Source organism: Athene cunicularia, assembly GCF_003259725.1.
Source record: "Athene cunicularia isolate RWA chromosome 17 unlocalized genomic scaffold, athCun1 chr17_part1, whole genome shotgun sequence".
NCBI lineage: Eukaryota > Metazoa > Chordata > Aves > Strigiformes > Strigidae > Athene > Athene cunicularia.
Genome location: NW_020799122.1, coordinates 17012 through 35880, shown reverse-complemented (window position 1 = coordinate 35880; position 18869 = coordinate 17012). Strand labels below are relative to the sequence as shown.

The 18869-nt window shown below is 37.8% G+C and overlaps 1 protein-coding gene across 9 annotated transcripts in view; it reads left to right on the top strand.

The window, feature by feature from the left end:
* Window positions 1-18869, top strand: part of GARNL3 (GTPase activating Rap/RanGAP domain like 3) — a 43853-nt gene that overhangs the window by 13408 nt on the left and 11576 nt on the right. For 8 of the 9 annotated variants that reach the window (XR_003399581.1, XM_026860176.1, XM_026860178.1 and 5 more), the window contains 8 exons: window positions 1210-1318; window positions 3688-3733; window positions 7615-7721; window positions 8546-8667; window positions 9451-9555; window positions 11927-12001; window positions 12927-13038; window positions 13755-13853. Coding sequence is in view for 8 of the 9 variants with exons in the window: in XM_026860176.1 (XP_026715977.1) it covers window positions 1210-1318; window positions 3688-3733; window positions 7615-7721; window positions 8546-8667; window positions 9451-9555; window positions 11927-12001; window positions 12927-13038; window positions 13755-13853 (775 nt within the window). In the remaining variant the exon portion in view is untranslated. The remainder of the gene's footprint in view (window positions 1-1209; window positions 1319-3687; window positions 3734-7614; window positions 7722-8545; window positions 8668-9450; window positions 9556-11926; window positions 12002-12926; window positions 13039-13754; window positions 13854-18869) is intronic. The other variant, XM_026860174.1, reaches the window with a different exon arrangement.

Genomic DNA, 18869 nt, shown 5'->3' with positions numbered 1-18869 from the left:
TTTTTTTTTTTTTTTTTTTTTTTTTTTAAGATGTATTTATTTATTAAATCATGAACTCCAAATCTTTAAAAGAAAATAAGGGATTTCTTGCCTGTTAATAATTTAGAAATATAAGTCTTAAGACTTTTGCTGTATTTTTTCCTCAATATTATACCTAATGCTGAAGTCTTCATGATGTTTGTTGGAAGATAATGTATCATGTGATCTATATTAAGGTACAAAGGACACTTGTGAAGAAGGTAAAAATTGACTGACTGAGAAGTGATTGAGTATTCTGTTACTCAGATGATGTGTAGAACTTCACTGCTGCAATTATAATTACCTCAAAGAATTTAGAAAGGCTGCAAATTAGACTTGCATGCGAATTGTCAGAATACTCACATATGTAACACACAACTTGTATTCCGGTAGCAATTTGTGTAGGTGGAAAGAAATTTCCCCTGTGAGCATGGTGATGGCAGACTTTCTTCATTTGCTCTAAAGCCCTGCTGTTGTCCTCTCATAGTTTGACTAGGTGGATTCTTGGGTACTTGTTCAAATGTGCTGTCATCCATTGCTTGAATCTTTCTCTGTATTCTATGAGGGAAAAAGTACTGTATAAACACATGCATTTACCTGTACATCACACATCCTTAATGATTTACCTAAAATTACTCACAAATTACTTCTTTTACTATTTTCTTATTTAAGGAATAATTATATATTATATATTGTTATAATAATATAATCAGATGATATAATTATATTGTCCTTTTTTATTTGTGTCAGTTTTCTCATGCTTTTGCCTTGGATTGATGACAAGATCACAGCAGAAACCAGAGGCCAATCAGGACATTTATTGTTTTTAAAGCATAACTCAGCATCAGGAGTTTTTCCATTTATTTCAAGCGGTGGATTTGCTTTTTTGCAATGCTAGGTGTTCAATGCCCAATTTGTGAATATTGATTATGGAAGTTAAATAAATTACGAGTGTTTTGCTAACTTAAAAATATGCAGTAGCAGCTGCGTTGTGTGTCCATTGTGGCATTGCCAGGCTTACTTGCTTATAGTTAAGTAATAATTTTATATTGGCTTCAATCATATTGACCGTAATTTTTCTGTTTGCTGTTTAGGAATATTGTTTTACCATTCTCTCAGAACGAAGGTATTTATGTCTTTTAAGTCATTGTGTCTGTCTTTTTTTTTTTCCTCTTTTCCTTTTTTTTCCAGGTAGAAAGGAAGCGACATATTGGAAATGACATTGTCACTATCGTATTTCAGGAAGGCGAAGAATCTTCTTCAGCATTCAAGCCATCCATGATTCGCTCTCATTTTACACGTATCTTTTTCCTTACATTTTCTAGGTTTTTTTTTATTTTTCTAAAAGATCAGTATTACTTTCAATCCTACCTTAAGTTCTTCCTGCATGCTGTTTATGGAATTCAAAACTATTTTAGAAAGACAGCTGCATTCTTGCATTCTTTACCTTCAACTGCTTGACTAGGAGTCTCTAAGACTGCATCATAAAACAATTTTTATTTTGAAACACTTAGAAGATAAGGTCAAAGCAAGAATATGATTAAACTGTATTTTTATTGAAGGCATTTATTTTGATCACTTCATAAATTAAATTTCATACGTTTTAATATAAAAAATACAAGTGAATTAAAATATTTCTGTTAGTGATGTAGATTAGTTTGACATTAACTACTGAATAGTGCATTTTAATGTTTAGATGCTGTTTATTTTAGAACAGTATTTCATAAATCTTTCAGACCATAAATCGCATATTCTCCAGATTTTTGGCAGCCTGTATTTTTCAAACTTCTGGTTGAAAACATTGTTAAGACAATATGATTCCAAAAACCAGCTGCTAATCACTTGGGATCATCGTGGGGTCACACTAGTGGTCCATAGATCCCAATCTGGCATCTCCTGGCTAGAGTGAATGGAATGAAGAAAAAAGGATGAAATTTTATTTCTATCTCTGCTCTGTTGCTGAGTTTCTAAAAATGATCACAAAGCTTATAAATTCTAAACCTAGTTCTTGGGATGACTAAATGTTGTTAGAACTCTCTTGCTAGTTTTGTCCATGAATGATCTTAGTTTTTAGATTTAAGCTCTTAATATTAACCTCTTTTACACTATATGGAAGAAGTGACTAGAACTGAAAGAATTCCACAATTTCAACAAAAATAAATCTTTAGATATCAGAGGAAGCTAAATAAGAAATGTTTATGAAGTCAATGTACCCTTCATCAGAGTGTCGTTAGTAAAAAAAAGGAGTAATTATTCCCTTATTGCTGTTAGGAGGACTTGTTATGATGTAATTAATACACCCCACTCTTTTTGATCCACTCCACCCCCTCCTCCCAACATTTTGAGATTCAACTGTCCTTGGTGTCATAATGAGTTGGAGGGGCAGATGTGCCCTAAATCTGTAAGGATGTATTATCATTTAGGTAATTTAAAATAGTCCACAGCTGATTGATGGAGCCATATCACCTTCCTGATGTTTTCAGTTGACAGTAGTCAGGGATAAAGGTGTCTGCAAGAAAACTGGGGGGTTGACACTGATCTGTGTCAGATGTGGTAAATCTTAAAGCTCACTGAATCTGTCCTAGTGCTTTGCACTCACTTTCTACATACTATATAGCCAACCCTTTTTTGTTACTTCTACAGTGGGAAAAATTACCATACAGATATTCCTCTGTGCTGGCCTACACAGCGATGATAACTGCTCTATGAGTTTGCCATGTGTTGTCTGTGGGGTAGGATTGAGTTATCCAAATAAAGGCATCCAGCACCAATTTAGATGTGCGAGCATATCTGAAATGTCTGTACAGGCCTGTCAGATATGACACAGGGCCTACAGAAGATCTGTGTCCTGTTTGGACTAGCAGCTGGAGACTAGGCAATATACTCTCAAGCACCTTAAATAGTAATGGGTGCTTATGTTGAAGTAATTGAATCCCATCATAAGTCGTCTTCTTGTGCAGTGTCTGATAGTGTTGATCACAGCTATTGGCAAAGGTCTCTTCATTTTATCTGGAACAAAACCGTACAGCCTGTGAAGTTATTCAGACTTAGGCTTTCTTTGACACTGTTTATAAGGGCTGAAAACTTAGAGATGGTGTTAAGGAAATCTATCAAAGCAAGGAGCCTCTCACCGATTCCATAAAAATACCTTGCAAGACAATCAAGGATTTCTTTGATCTTTTTCCGAGATTTGCCCTAAGTTATGAATCAAGACTGATAATACATTTTTTTGTACTTGCACTTTTACTCTCTATTTTCTTACAATTTTGTCAACTAATTTAATTGGAATCTTTTCTTCAGTGGAAGTTTTGATATAAGCGAAGTTCAGTATCAGTACATTGTTTTCAACTAAGAGAATTTCTGATCACAACTCTATCAAACACACACACAAACCACAAAACTATGTAGTACATTTTATGCTTCATGTAATGACAAGAAGTCTATATTTGTGGTACTAGCTCAGTTCTTAAACTTTTGATCGAACAGTAAAATTTTGTATGGGTCCTCCTTTATAAACAGTAAAATGTCTACAGTCTAGAATATTTTATATATTTACATTGATTAATATATTTTACCTTTATTAAATCTGCAATGTGCTGCAGGAAAAAATATATTAAAATACATGTGAGTTTCATTAGCACTAGATTAAATTCCTTAACTGTTTGGCAGATATTTTTGCCTTAGTGAGATATAATAACCAGAATGATAGTTACAGGTAGGTGCTGATTATGACAAATAACTTCAGACAATTTCTGATGGTTTAGAGATAACGGGAAAACATTTTGTATTGTCCATCTGTCTCTATGCCAGAAAGCCAAATGAATTTATGAAACTGAAGAGCAATATGGACCTGGATGCAGATGGCTGTAAACTGGCTATGAATAAGTTGCATGTTTCTAGCCATCAGAAAAATTAAATTCTGGAGCAGGCATAAGCTAAGTGAGTTAAAACAAAACTACTTTTGAGATGAAATATAACAAAATGATGGAAGCTATGCCTGGAACATTCAGACCTGGTGAGATCAACATGTGGATTACATGTATGATGAAAGGTAATTAGATGTGATGTTGTGATAGGCATGAACTGCAGATCCTTACACATCTGGGTTCGGTTGTAGCTAAGCAAACCAGTTCATTTTTAGGGATCTTAATAGAGTACTTTTATTGTATACTTAATTTTTTTTTATATACTTTTATTCTATACTTAATAGAGTACAGTTGGACATCACTTAAACCCAAGTGGAATGTTGCTGGTAAATAATGTGTTCTTCATCTGTTTTTCAGTTAGTCCTCCTTACACTTGGAGGCATATGCTGTCCAACTCTGTTAGGTCTTGCCAGAATCTGAAAAGCAGGATTTCTCCAGCCTCGTGGCTAGGCTTTAATGAACTAAGTGGCTTTAGACAAATAGTTAATCCCAACTGTTGTCTTGAGATAAATGGTGAGATGCCAGAGATATCTGTCAGTCTTGAAAAAGCAGAGTGGCAGTGGGATGTCATTGTCTGAGCCTATGGGAGGAAGAATCAAATAAGCAATAAAGAGAAATAAAAGAGCCACTGTTTAGCTAACAGTGTGTGCTGCAGTTCTCAGTATACAACACAGACTTTCTGCTGTTATGACTCCTTTACAAAGTACTAGCAATGTCTGTAGTGATCTTGCTTGTATTGAAAGTATGCTGAATCATTTACTACTTAGTCAAAATCAAAAGAAGGTCAAAAAGAAATGAGAGAATTGCATTCTCTTTTGGATATGTGCCTGGGGAGAAGATTGGTTAGGTTTGAAATCATTGCCGGCTCAGATGGTGAAGTCTCTCATAGCTAAAGAATTTATATTAGGAAACCAAAGTGTTTGGTTTATCGAGCCCTAGAAAGGAAATTTCAGGGCATGAAGCTACTTCAAACCAGAATATATGTGTGTGTGTCTACCACACTCAAAGCTAAAAACTTTACAAGATGAAAGGGTGAAGTCAGTGTTAGGCTTTGAATGCAAATTTCTGATGGCTGTGTGAGCCTGCATGACATTAGTTATTACTTTGTGAAATTTTAAACTATTTGCAAATCATTCTACACCACATTTGAAGGATGAAGCTGAATGTTGAAAGCATTGGGTCTGCTCCTTTGAGGTATTGAATCACAGAATCGTCTAGGTTGGAAAAGACCTTGAAGATCACCTAGTCCAACCACTAACCTAACACTGACAGGTCCCAACTCCACCAGATCCCTCAGCACTATGTCAGCTCTATGTACACTACTAGTTAGCTTGTACTGGAAAGAAAGTATCTGAACTTGGAAATGGCTTCCAGGAATATAGAGTCCTTAAGTAGATCAGTTTTGCTTCTTCCTTGACAGTTCTAGAACTGAGCACTCAGATTGTGAAAGAGACCAGCAACATCCCTTGAACTGATCACCTGGCACCAGTGCTTTTTTTTAATAACCTGTACCTCTTTGACAGCTAAGAAATACAGTACAAGGGTAGAAAGCATTCTTTTAGCCACTCCCTCAGTACACAGTACAGACCACTGATGTCAGCCACAGGGCATGGTTTCAGAAACTGCTGCTCAGATCCAATCACGTGGTTCCAGCCATTCCAACGTGTGTAAATCCTAGCTTGCTGTGGAAGTTCCTTATGCTTTATAGGCTGAGCAGTATTCATGGTCATCTGGTTTTGCTGCAATGTAGATTACTAGTATTTTTTGTATCTGAAATATACAGGAGTGACTAAGCCTTCCTGCCTAGCTCCAGAACTTGATTGTTAGCAATAAGAGTTAGGTGCTTTTTGTGCAACTGCAACTCCACTTACTCACTTATGAATGTTACTTGAAATCATCTGCAGTGCAAATGCAGAAATACACAAGAATGTGAAGGTGAGAAACAAATGGATTAATATTAACTAGATTTCTTAAAGCTTGGTGATAAATATGTGTGCTTTCTCCTGTCTTTTTATTACAGTCCTTTAATATTTGGGAATCTTTATTTTGGGGCATGGTGGATGGAGAAGGTTCACATCATCCTTGTGGCTCTTGATGTGGAGTATGAGATGAGGCAAAGCATATATACGCTAAATATGTCCAGGAGTTGAAAGGCTACAAACTTGGGTGCTTGAAGTTCATGTATGTCCACAGGGGTGATGTATGGACTAGTACATCTCAAAAGAATTTTTCAGTAGAAATAACTTTCTTTTTCAGTGTAGCTAAGAAACTTAAATCTTGATTTAGTAAGATGAGAGAAATCTGTATTACTGTGTTTCTCCAGCATGCCATTAAATCTAGCTCCAGAGAAGAATCCAACAGTTTGATACTTCAGTTTGCACATGTAGGGGGGGCTTTCCCTCCTCTTATTTATAGCTAAGGTTTATTTTGGAAAATGTCTGTAGTGAAGTTAAAAAAAGGAGAATTTTATTTGGCTCTTAAGATTTTTTGAGCACCTTCTTGCTTTTTTTCCCCCAATTGATTGTTCTTATAGATAACTGCTTTTCAGCATTCCCACGTTTGTGAGAGGCACAAAACATGTTCATGATTCCAGTATGCAGTGAAATCTCAGTTACTTCTTTCCTCCTTTTCTTGTTCTGGGAGAGAAACCTGGGCACACATCCCTCATTAGCCTTTAAGAAGTGAACATTGTCCTCATCGTTAGCTAATAGTATACGGGCTAAATGCTTTTTCCATTGTTGTTTATTTGGGAAAAAATGAGTTGCAGTAAATAAGATAAATTTGTCTCTCATGCTCTGAATAACTGACTGCTTTTACTAGAACAGTCCAGTTGCTTCATTCTGCCCATCTTAACACATTTTCCCATAGTGCTACCATGCAGTATGTGACAGGTTTAATACGTTATTGTGTATTTCTTCTTGGCCTAATTACACTTCTTTCTGTCCCTTCACCTTTTTCTGACTGTTGTCTTACAGTGAAGAAAATTGTGCAGACTGTCACTTGAAATACCAAGGAATGATTACTTACCTTAAAGAAGCTATGGCTTGCTGAGCATGTTGTATGCACGGGTTTTGTACCTGCTGTTTGTTCTTGCTATGCTGGATTCCTTATGGACCGAAAGAGCTCAGCAGGTCCAGCTGTCATGGAAGTCATTCTGACTCTTTTTCCTCAGTGAAAATGAATTCACTATTTCCTGAGATACAGATTCAGCTGTAGTAGGCTGTTGTTATTCAAAAAGAGTCCAATATTTCATACGTGTGATGAATGCATAGTTAAGATGGAAATCTATAAGGAGAATGTATTTTGTAGGTGAAGAACTGTTCTTTTACAGCATTTTTGAAAAGGACTAGATTTTGCTAGTGCCACTGAGAGCATTGTTCTGTGGGTAGAACTGCAAAGTTCTGTTGTAATTGTTAGTTTCCCAGTGTTAGTTTGTGTAAAGGCAGTAGAATTTTACTCTAATGAATAATTCCAAATCAATGTTTTTTGTTAGATGTGTGGGAGTTTTTACTTAAAGTTTACTTTTGTTAGATGTGTGGGAGTTTACTTGTCTTAAAGACATACCTAGATAACAGGTTCCAGTTCTTCCTTCTGTTTTGAATAGTGTATATTAAAATGGTGGGTTTTGAATGAGACTTTCAATATAAATAAAGATTTGTTCTTTCAACAGGCTGAAAATATTTTCAGAAGAAAGTGTTCCTCTTTTTGGGCCTCCCCTTCCATCCCCACCTGTGTTTACAAATCACCAGGAATTCAGGGATTTTGTGTTAGTGAAATGTAAGTCAGTTTTTCTTTTTCTGGAAACACTTTTTAAAATAAATTGAAATTCTTGATACTTAAAATGTAAACACATTTTCTTGTGTATGCTGCTGTTCTGTATATATTTTTTTTCAAATCTGTAGCATAGGTGAGATGTCAGTTCCATCAAACTCTTCCAGTCAGATGGACAAAAAACTGAATTTCTATGCAATTATGTTTTTCAGGCTACTAAATACAAACTGGCTTATTACATTTGCAGACCGTGCAGCCATATTTAGCTTTACATTTTCTTAAAGGACTTGGAGATCTGGAAATATATAATGCTGTTCGATATTTAGTGATAGAATGTCTTAGGTTAGCTGCTCTGAAAGCCTGAAAATATAAGCTTTTTTGTATGCATACTGCACAGGTGTCTTTCAGCACCTTTAAGAACTTTTAAATTCTGTGATGTTTCAGTTCCAGTTTTCATTGACCCTTACTTGCCCTTCTAGATCAATGGAAAGAATTGGAAATCTAAGAACCGATGGTGATGATTACAGTTAGATGCTTACCTGACAGGAACTTTACTAGTAACTCATTTTGCATATTTACATTGGTTTAGTACTTAAATTCATTAGCAGTTTGTCTTGAATTTTTTTATTAGTTAGGAGGTTATTGGGATGCCTTGTAGAATTCTCCTCTTTTAAGCTTAAGTGAGCATTATTCGCTAAAAACATTCAGAAAGGAGGCGACTCTAAATTACTAAGGGGTAAACGGGTATTTTTGTACAGTGGCAAACTAGAATCAGTCAAAGTTGTCAGAGTTTATTTAGGTAATGTAACTTCTTTTCCATAATATTTCAGTAATAAATGGGGAAAAAGCCACCTTAGAAACCCCAACATTTTCTCAGAAACGTCAACGCACTCTAGACATGCTGATCCGCTCTTTATACCAAGACCTGATGCCTGATCTACACAAGGTAAATGTAAGTCAGAAGTCTCTGCATCCCTCACATGTGCTCTCCAGTTCTCACTAGTAGATTGAATGTTCTGTTGCTTTAAAAGACTGTAATACCAGTGAGCATTGAATTGCAGACACTAGACTAAATACCAAGTGTCATATAACTTGTTTTACTGTTTTATGAAAGCTGACAGAAAGTCCCTCTTGGATGGCACTCTTCCTGCATTTGTTTAAACCAGGTGTGAGGAGAAGCATAACAATGTCATGCTTTGTATAGGCTTGCCTCCAGCAAGGGAATAGGAAATTTTAGCTCTGCAAATACAGGTATTAGTCTTGTCACCATAAAAACTGCACTCGTTCCGTTATGTGTAAATTTGGATCATTTTTACCATTGGGTAACAATGAGATAATTTCATTTTAGATGATGAAGACATTCTTAAGGTGATTCTTAACTAAAAAGTAGTTCAATACTTCTAAAATAAGTGAGGTGCTATTTTTCTCCCACTGTTTATTTCTCTTAGCTAAATAGAGCTACTTAAACTGTTTTGTCTATATATTCATATCTGCAGTCTTCGTTGTGATTGTATAAAACATGACAGTGATAAACTATGACAAGTTGGAAAGGAAAGCGCTCACGGATTGGAAGAGTTGTAGTTTCTGTTCTCTGAGAAGCTATCCAGTTAGATTCATTGCTACAGGAAAATATTAAAAAAAAAAAAAATTAAATGATACTGCATTAAGTTAACTCACTTTAAATGATTATGAAAACTTATGGTTCAGTTTCAAAAAGAAGCATTTTCTGGTTTAGAACATGCTCAATAGAAGGTCCTTCAGCGATGTGCTACCAGAGTCCCCAAAATCAACGCGGAAAAAAGAGGAAGCTCGGCAAGCAGAGTTTGTCCGACTTGGTCAGGTAGGATCAATTTAGGAGATATACACCTACGTTTACAAAGACTGCGTCACCCCTTTTGTTATAATTTGACCAATTTGCAGAGTTATGTCAGGACTTAATGCAGTTCTTTGTGGTCAGAAGTAGTTTTGTAGTATTGCATTAGTTTCAGCTATGTTAAACTAAAATACGAATAAAAGTATTTGTAACACCTGAGGTACACAGCACAATTATAAATATTTATAAAATACATAAGCTAAAGGGAGGTTGGAAAAATCACACTTTAGAATCAAACCTAGAAGGTCTTTCCCTGCTTCGTGCAGCAGATGCTTTCTGTCTTCAAGCAAAAGAGTGCTCTGTCTTTTTCTGTGCTTTGAAGAAACATAATCTTTCATGGATTTCCTCTATCTGCGTTATCAAGATTTAATTTCTTAGAAATTATTTACCCTACTTCAGCCAGGAACCAATTTTGACATTTTTTTCTGCTAAATCAGAGGTTGCTGTACATCTTTGAACATACCAGCCACTGACTTTCAATCTTCTATAGGCTTACTGACATTTTGATTCAGTGAAGAGTAAAACTTCCTGATGATTTAGATAGTCTGGTTTGATCTGACAGTTCATGGCAGCAGAAAAAAAGACAGTGTCTACGCTCATCAGTTCCCCTGACCCTTCCCACTTGTCTCTTCTTGATCCTGGACTAGTGACATGGTTCTGCTGCTTACCTTAATCCCTCTTTTCTGAGATGATTTAACTCAGCAAGAGTTAACAGAGCAGGAAACCAAACAGAAAAAAATGAAACAAAACAAACAAAAACCCCACACCACCAGAAAAAAAACTCCAAGCCTCCCTTCCCTCCAATTTTTTAATCTGAGTTAGTAAACTACTGAGTGGGAGATTTGAATCACAGAATCGCCTAGGTTGGAAAAGACCTTGAAGATCATCCAGTCCAACCATTAACCCAACACTGACAGTTCCCAACTCTGCCAGATCCCTCAGTGCTATGTCGACTCTACTCTTAAACCCCTCCAGGGATGGGGACTCCACCACCTCCCTGGGCAACCCATTCCAACGCCCAACAACCCCTTCTGGAAAGAAATGCTTCCTCATATCTAGTCTAAACCTTCCTTGGCGCAGCTTGAGGCCATTCCCTCTTGTCCTATCTCTTATTACTTGGTTCATCCCCAGTTCTCTGCAACCTCCTAAACTGAGAAGTTCCAGATCCTGTTAAAGATAGAGAATAGATGCAGGTGGTTGAGAGATGGTGCAAAAGAACCTAGGGGCTGTTAAAGCTTGCATTAGCTGGGCTGTGTTTTGCCCACCCTTTCCCCAACCACCTTGAAATAGCTATTCATTCTATGCAGGTGTTTAAAAAAAAAAAAAGAGTCAATGTGTTTGTAATATTCAGACAGAAGTAACAGACAATTTATTCCCCAAGTTTACTAATTACTTTACAGAGGTTAAAGAAAAACGTGGTTATTGGAAGTATAGAAACCTATAAGCTTGATCCCCTCCACCTCTTAAATGCCAGTAAGATACTCGCATAACAAATGGAGTTGGGGCCCATTTCTTAAACAAGACTTCCATCCCTGGCATGGGCTTCATTGGAGGGAGACCTAATATGTGGGATAAAAATTCATAGATACCCATTTGCGTTTTTCTGGGAGGTTCGTTTCCCTTTAAAATCTTTCTCTTCCCTAAAAGAACTTTCTTCTAAGTTACAAACTAAGTTACAAACTCTGTGAATGTATCTGTCCCTGAGTTATAGTCTGTTGAGTTTTTAGATAAATAAAACTCATTGACTGATTCAACAGTATATTTAAATCATTTGTTTATCATCAGGGTGATCTCTACTGACTGGTGGGATGAAACTAAAATGTTAATCTATTTCATGCATCTCTGTAAAGTGACAGCCATGCTTAATGCAGAGGTGCAGATGGTACATACAGCTGATTACTGCCACTGCACAAAGACCACGTATGACGGTAGACAAACTTTAGGGCAGCAAAATTGGTTTAGGTAATTTCTAAACTTTGCATGAAAGAATGCTGTAGCAATTCCATGTGTCATCACTTTATAGGAATGCTGCTGTAAGGATTACCAATGAAGGTATATAGGGTACCTTAAACAGAGTTACTGTGTATCTTACTGAAACCATGTTTATACGGTATTTCTGTGGAGTTCTCAGCCCTTACAGTCAGCTCCTAGTTACTTCTAGTTGAAGAATTTGTGATATTGTCACTGTGTGTCCTTGGCAGCCCTGGCAATGTGTGTGTGTATATATATATATATAGATAGATAGATAGATAGATAGATAGATAGATAGATAGATAGATAGATAGATAGATAAAAATAGTTTGAGTTAGTGGTTTGAATTTGTATCTGTTTGTATTAGGCATTGAAATTGAAAACCACTGTGAAAGGGGAGGCCACAGCTAACTTGGCAACCACAAGCTTTTGTAAAAAGGAGGTGAGTGAACCCATCTGTCTGAGGAGAGCTGTGAAAAAAGTATACACTGTTGAGTATAGCACCGCATGTCAGTTCTGCATACTGTTTATTTACTTTTATAATCAGATGCTGTAGCAGCAAAGATTAAATGCATAGTGTTAAAGCAACTCTGCAGCTGATATCAAATTAATAAAGGATGAGCCTGGAGGCAGAAGCACTTCTCAAGTTAAAGCAAGCATAGATATTTTTATATCTGAGAATATTTGATGAAAATGTGTTTTCTGGATGCAATCATTTTTTATATTAACTTCTGCATCAAGCTTAAAACAAAAATCAGTTGTGTTTTTATTCTCTGTAATATCAGATTTTGTTCAAGGGCATTAGGAATGAAAGGTGCAAACTACTCTTCTACATGCATCTTACATACAGAAGCTTCAGAAGTGCTTCTAGAATTTCAGAGAGCTCAGCTAATACTTACATTGAGGGAGAAGGGGCAGACTCTGGGAGGTAAGTACAGAGAACATGTCACAAAAGAACAATTTGGCAGAAGGGCAGTTTTAACTTGTACTTTATACTAGTGACTAAACATCACAAACTGAGCCATGGAATGTAAGCATATTGCATATACATGATGATTTTAAGTCTAAAGGGTTTTTTTAAATAAAATACATATTGGGTATTTCCAGGGTTTCAGTGAGTATCAGCTGCATGTGTTTTATCCGGTGTTTCAGAAATGTGTCTTACACTTACTAGTCTCCACAATTAATATGGAGAGAAAAAAAAGAAAATTAACTAAATTTTGATATGTCAAATTTAAAAAATAAACTGTTTGGAAATGTATCCTGTCAGAAGCTTTTACATGTTATTACTTGTACATCACATTCTGTGTCTGTATGATCTGTATTTCTTAGTGTACTTAATATATACCCCATATGTTACTTCATAGCCTTGGGAATCCCAGTCTTTCTGCAGTAATTTTCCTCATGAGATTATCTGCGCAGATTCTTGGGGCCAGTCCTTGCTGGTTTCTACAGATGCTGGCATCTTGTTAATAGATGGTTAGTAAATGATCCAGTGGTTTTGTGTCAATTTTTATGTATCTGACCATTTTCTTGAAAATGTGTGTTCTTAAGGTCTGTTCAGGTGTTGGTAGGTCTTCGCTTAGAGGGATAGTTACCAATCCAAGTATTACTACATTTGTGCAACGCAGTTGCAGAGATTCTCTCTGCACCAGAATCAAGCCATATCGGGGAGCCAATGTTAATGCAGATTTCTGAATGTTTTGTTATTTCAGATGTTGTTTTCTTGACCATCTGAAAAGACCTGTGAAGTCACATCCAAGCTCAAGAAATGTTTAAATGGCTTATCTGGATTTCTTAGCCCTTGATGATAGTGGATGTGAAGTCAAAGGCTTGTGCGATGGTGAAAGCTTGCTTCTTCCATAGCAATGATATAACTAGTTTGATCTTCTGTGTTCCACATAATGCCAGCAGGATTGAGGGAATGAAGTTAGTTCTCAGTGGTAATTCCCAAATTTTTCCAGAGTAAGGTCCTGTTTAGGCTTCAGTTGCATAATCTGATCTATGGCAATGATAAAACTCTCCCATGAGGAAGCATTGGCTATGATGCTGTTGTATACATAGTAGCTTTGGCCAGCTTTTTTCATTTTTTTAAGAAAAACCCAGGGCTTTTATTACAAGAAAGAAATAGGTCAAAACCAGCACTTAGTGAATTTTAGCAGGATTTCGAATAAATCTGTGTGTTTCTTTTTCAGATGGTCAACCATCAGTGCAAGTATTTGATAAAACTCTCCAAATAAAGCAGATGCATGTGTTAGAAGCTCTGGATCTTTTGATTGCCCGAACAGACAAAGGTAGGAGAGATCCCTGTTCTTTGATTCTCATATGAAAGTAGGTGGTGCTGGGTATGTATGTCTCATAAGGCAATTGTGTCTATCAGTGGCAAGTGTATTAGATGCCACATTCAGAATAAGGGAGCACATACAGCAGCTGCTGTTATGTGCTAAAAGGCTGGGGGAGGACAGAAATCCTGAAATGCTCATTCATGCTTCCTTCTATGTAAGCCTGAAACTCATCATATGATCTCTCTTCAGCCACTGTTGGAACTCAACACTCCTTGGAAGTCTCCTTGACTGAATTATATGTTTATTCAGTTGCACAAAAATGTGGGGGAAATTACTTAATGCTGTCACTGTTTCACCAAATATGTTTTATTGGTATTTGTTCTGTTAACTGTCACCACCACATCCTAGTGCTATAGAATTTTATAGTTTTATTTTATAGAATTTTATTTTATTTTATAAAATATAGTATTTTCTTGAAAGTTCCGGTATAAAAGAACTTAAATGTTGTTTGGACTGACAGTGTTTCAGTGAGGCTTTTTTGCTTCATTTAGAAGCATTAAATGTGCATAAAACGTGCACTTTTTCAATGAGGTACTTTTTTACCCAGTAGTCTATGATTGAATTTCACAAAGGTGAACATACACAAAGCAAAACCAGGTTCTTTATGTGTAACACAGAGAAAAGAATTACAAATATGATCATTTTATTGGTTTTTACCACACTATGTCTGTTTGCTGAGTATTGGCTGAAGTTACATTTCCCCAAACTTAGCATAAAACATGGTCCCTTTTGTATCATTGTGAGTTGTCCAGTTTGGCTGCAACTGATGAAATTTACCCTGGGACCTTACAGAACTGGCTCAAACCACCTGTGAACAATCTGCAGTTCTCTCTCACGACACCTGGAGGGTTGGTGACATTTCTGAAGATCTGGAAAGGGTAGTTGTATCTGAAGCTTAGTTTGTGAAGCTCCTAGAAAAAATGATTACAGTTAATTGCCAAAATATTGTACTGTTTAGTTAAACCTAAAGAGAGAGATGTAAGCAGGCATTTTGAGCTAACAGAACAAGATATTACTGGCATTAATTCATGACACTTTAGACGTAGTCAAAGTCTTGTGTAAAAAATTGCAGAGATTTTTAACTCTTGATACCAATGCTTTCTGAAGCATTTAGGAGAAAGTTCTCTAATACTTGCTAGAATTCTGGCTTCCTATTTTGTATTTGCATACTATTTTGAAATTAAGTTCTGGGATGGAAGAAAAATCATATTTGCCTTTCATTTCAAATTACACCTCAGCAGCAAGAATGAGAAAAATAATGAGCTAGATGAGGAAAAGCACACTCATGCTGGGCTCATAAACGGCATTCAAAAACTTTTGTGGGTTTTTAGGATAAAATATTATATATGACAAGGTTAACTTTTAAAATGTAACTATCAGCAAGACATTATTCAGGTCAACATTCGAGAGAAGACGTTGAAGGCCTCAATACAGCAAATATTGATGACAGCAGCACAAATTGCTTTGGTAGCAATGGCCTCTGTTCTAATGCAGACACAGTTAAATCTTAATACTACAGTGGGATTGTTGGGGACATCTGCTGGTTAAATTTGTTCTAGTAATGAGAGTCAAAGCACAAAAATATATCTGTTTTGTCCTCCAAACATGTATTTTTTTGTTCCAGCTCCATTTTTTAAAATGACACAAGGGTGAGGGGGGTTGTCGAGTCTGTGTGACGTTAAATAAAACTAAAAAATCTTGGATGATAGTCACTTTTATAGGCAGCCACAGATAAATCTAACACTTCAGTGGGGTTGTTTAGAACACCTGCAAAAGATGTAGCATTGTGGAGGAGTGATGCATCCTAGAGGACACACTGGTCGAAGAGCCAGAGCTATTTTAAACAACAAGCAAAGGTGAAGAGTTGTCTGCTGAAAGGCAGGCTTACTGTCAGCCTGTGGGTGCACATCTCATGGCCTGTGGGGATTTAAACCCCAGTTCCTTTTTAAAAGCATATCAAACTAATTTCAGTGAAGGTAGTGGTCACTGTTCTGCCTTCATAGTGAAGTGCCTGCCCAGGAAAGATGTTATTTATTATATGTGTTATTCTTTACTGCACACACAGAGCATCTTCACAGAGGTAAATATGGCATGTTTAATGGAAGCATAAAAGGTCTTCAAAGTTCTTCCAAGTTTGGAGTAACCTCCAAAAATAACAGCGCTTAATTTAGGTGGTAATACTTGCTCTCCCCTATGCCTGTTTACAACCCTTTCTTGATTTGAAGAATGCAGATATTCAGATGGGCCAGAAAAAGTTCTTGAGTTTTGCTGTGGGAATGCAGCTATAGTGTTCTGGAATTGTCTGCATCACAGTAGCTCAGGTACTAACACTGAACATTACAATTATCACTGGAGGAGCAACTACTTAATCAGAGGCAGAATCTAGGAGAGAACGGTAATAAAAGTAGAATAAACTTTTTTCAGTCTTGGATGGCTACACTAAAAGTCATCTCTGATCTCAGTACAGGTGATGGTAGTCATAAGAATTTCCACTGATTCCAGATCAGGAACGATGGCCTTCCTTCAGGTTGTGTCAGTAGCTGCTTTAGCTTAGCATCAAAGTTGATAGAAATGGAAGTACATTATTTTAAGGTGTTTGGTCATGTATAGGTTTTTATTTATGTGATGATGTTTGAAAACACTCACATGCAGCACCAAGAATTGTGCAGTAGTTACATGTTCACCCACTGCTTTACAAGTCCTTAATTACATTTCTCATTTCATAGCATTAAAATATTCCATGAATTTGAGAGCCACTCTGTGCTCTCTTCCTAAATAAAGATGCCACAAACTTGTTAGGGATTTTAGATTGACAAAACTGATCATTTAGCTGCTAGGCAGCAACCATAGCCATCCAGTTTTGGGTGTGGGATTATAATTTGCACTTTCGGAGAGTTGACAACAAGCTGTGAGACTTCCTGAGCAGTAAACTCTCATGATACAGTGTTCACCAAGTGTTGTATTTCTAATACTGACTCTGCCTTATGCCTTTTCTGAAATCAGAGCCTCCTATATGTTTTCCTGTTGATTTTTCTAGTCCTGTGGGATGCTATCAAAAGTCACTCTTGTTTACTGAGAAAAATCTGAATTATCTATTGCTGCAGAGGCCCATTCAGTTGCCTCCACAGCTGTCTAGTTGAGATTTCAGATGGTCATCACTAGCTAGGCCCAAAACTATTGCATCTAGAATGGAAGGTGATAGCTGGTCAAGTGTCATGGGCAAGGGTGGTTTCAGAGAAGTTGAAGAGATTCTCAGATAGAGTGGGAAATACCTTATAGGCAGCCTTACTCATCAAAAGGAGAAAGGCTTTAGAAAAGATCAGACTAGTATTACCAGGTCTTAAAGCGTGGACTAATTGACTCGCCATAAACCTACAGCATAGTTTATCTTTTGGAAACTTGTTTGATATTACAAACATGAGATGTGCATTTTCTATGTCTTGATGGTTGTCTGACTAATAAGATCTGTTCCTACAGGAGAAAACTATATTTATGATCTTTGCTTGTTTGAGGAATTTTCCAGATTCTGATGCCAGATTCTTCTGGTTGTTATGTTTGCAATAACTGACTGAACACCAAAGGCAGGACTAAGTCCAAAGAGAGACTGACTCGATGAGAGCAGTAGCACTGTCCTTGAACATTTGACTTAGCTCATGTTTTTTGGCCTTCCCTCCAAAAGGCTGTGAATGTTGCTTGCCATTTCTCTTCTGTGAACTTCTTCATGGAAGTGCAAGTTCTTGTGTGCACACATTCTTGAAAAGAGAGGTGTTGCATGTGTTTTATTTTCTTTTTGTCAGTGTTGACAGTAAAAATTTGCTCTCTGAGTCAAACTACTCGATATTTCAATTTGTGGAAGACTTAAGGAAGCATCTCTCCTCCCTTCTTCTCCCCCCTTCTTTCTCCCCCCTTCTTTCTCCCCCCTTCTTTCTCCCCCCTTCTTTCTCCCCCCTTCTTTCTCCCCCCTTCTTTCTCCCCCCTTCTTTCTCCCCCCTTCTTTCTCCCCCCTTCTTTCTCCCCCCTTCTTTCTCCCCCCTTCTTTCTCCCCCCTTCTTTCTCCCCCCTTCTTTCTCCCCCCTTCTTTCTCCCCCCTTCTTTCTCCCCCCTTCTTTCTCCCCCCTTCTTTCTCCCCCCTTCTTTCTCCCCCCTTCTTTCTCCCCCCTTCTTTCTCCCCCCTTCTTTCTCCCCCCTTCTTTCTCCCCCCTTCTTTCTCCCCCCTTCTTTCTCCCCCCTTCTTTCTCCCCCCTTCTTTCTCCCCCCTTCTTTCTCCCCCCTTCTTTCTCCCCCCTTCTTTCTCCCCCCTTCTTTCTCCCCCCTTCTTTCTCCCCCCTTCTTTCTCCCCCCTTCTTTCTCCCCCCTTCTTTCTCCCCCCTTCTTTCTCCCCCCTTCTTTCTCCCCCCTTCTTTCTCCCCCCTTCTTTCTCCCCCCTTCTTTCTCCCCCCTTCTTTCTCCCCCCTTCTTTCTCCCCCCTTCTTTCTCCCCCCTTCTTTCTCCCCCCTTCTTTCTCCCCCCTTCTTTCTCCCCCCTTCTTTCTCCCCCCTTCTTTCTCCCCCCTTCTTTCTCCCCCCTTCTTTCTCCCCCCTTCTTTCTCCCCCCTTCTTTCTCCCCCCTTCTTTCTCCCCCCTTCTTTCTCCCCCCTTCTTTCTCCCCCCTTCTTTCTCCCCCCTTCTTTCTCCCCCCTTCTTTCTCCCCCCTTCTTTCTCCCCCCTTCTTTCTCCCCCCTTCTTTCTCCCCCCTTCTTTCTCCCCCCTTCTTTCTCCCCCCTTCTTTCTCCCCCCTTCTTTCTCCCCCCTTCTTTCTCCCCCCTTCTTTCTCCCCCCTTCTTTCTCCCCCCTTCTTTCTCCCCCCTTCTTTCTCCCCCCTTCTTTCTCCCCCCTTCTTTCTCCCCCCTTCTTTCTCCCCCCTTCTTTCTCCCCCCTTCTTTCTCCCCCCTTCTTTCTCCCCCCTTCTTTCTCCCCCCTTCTTTCT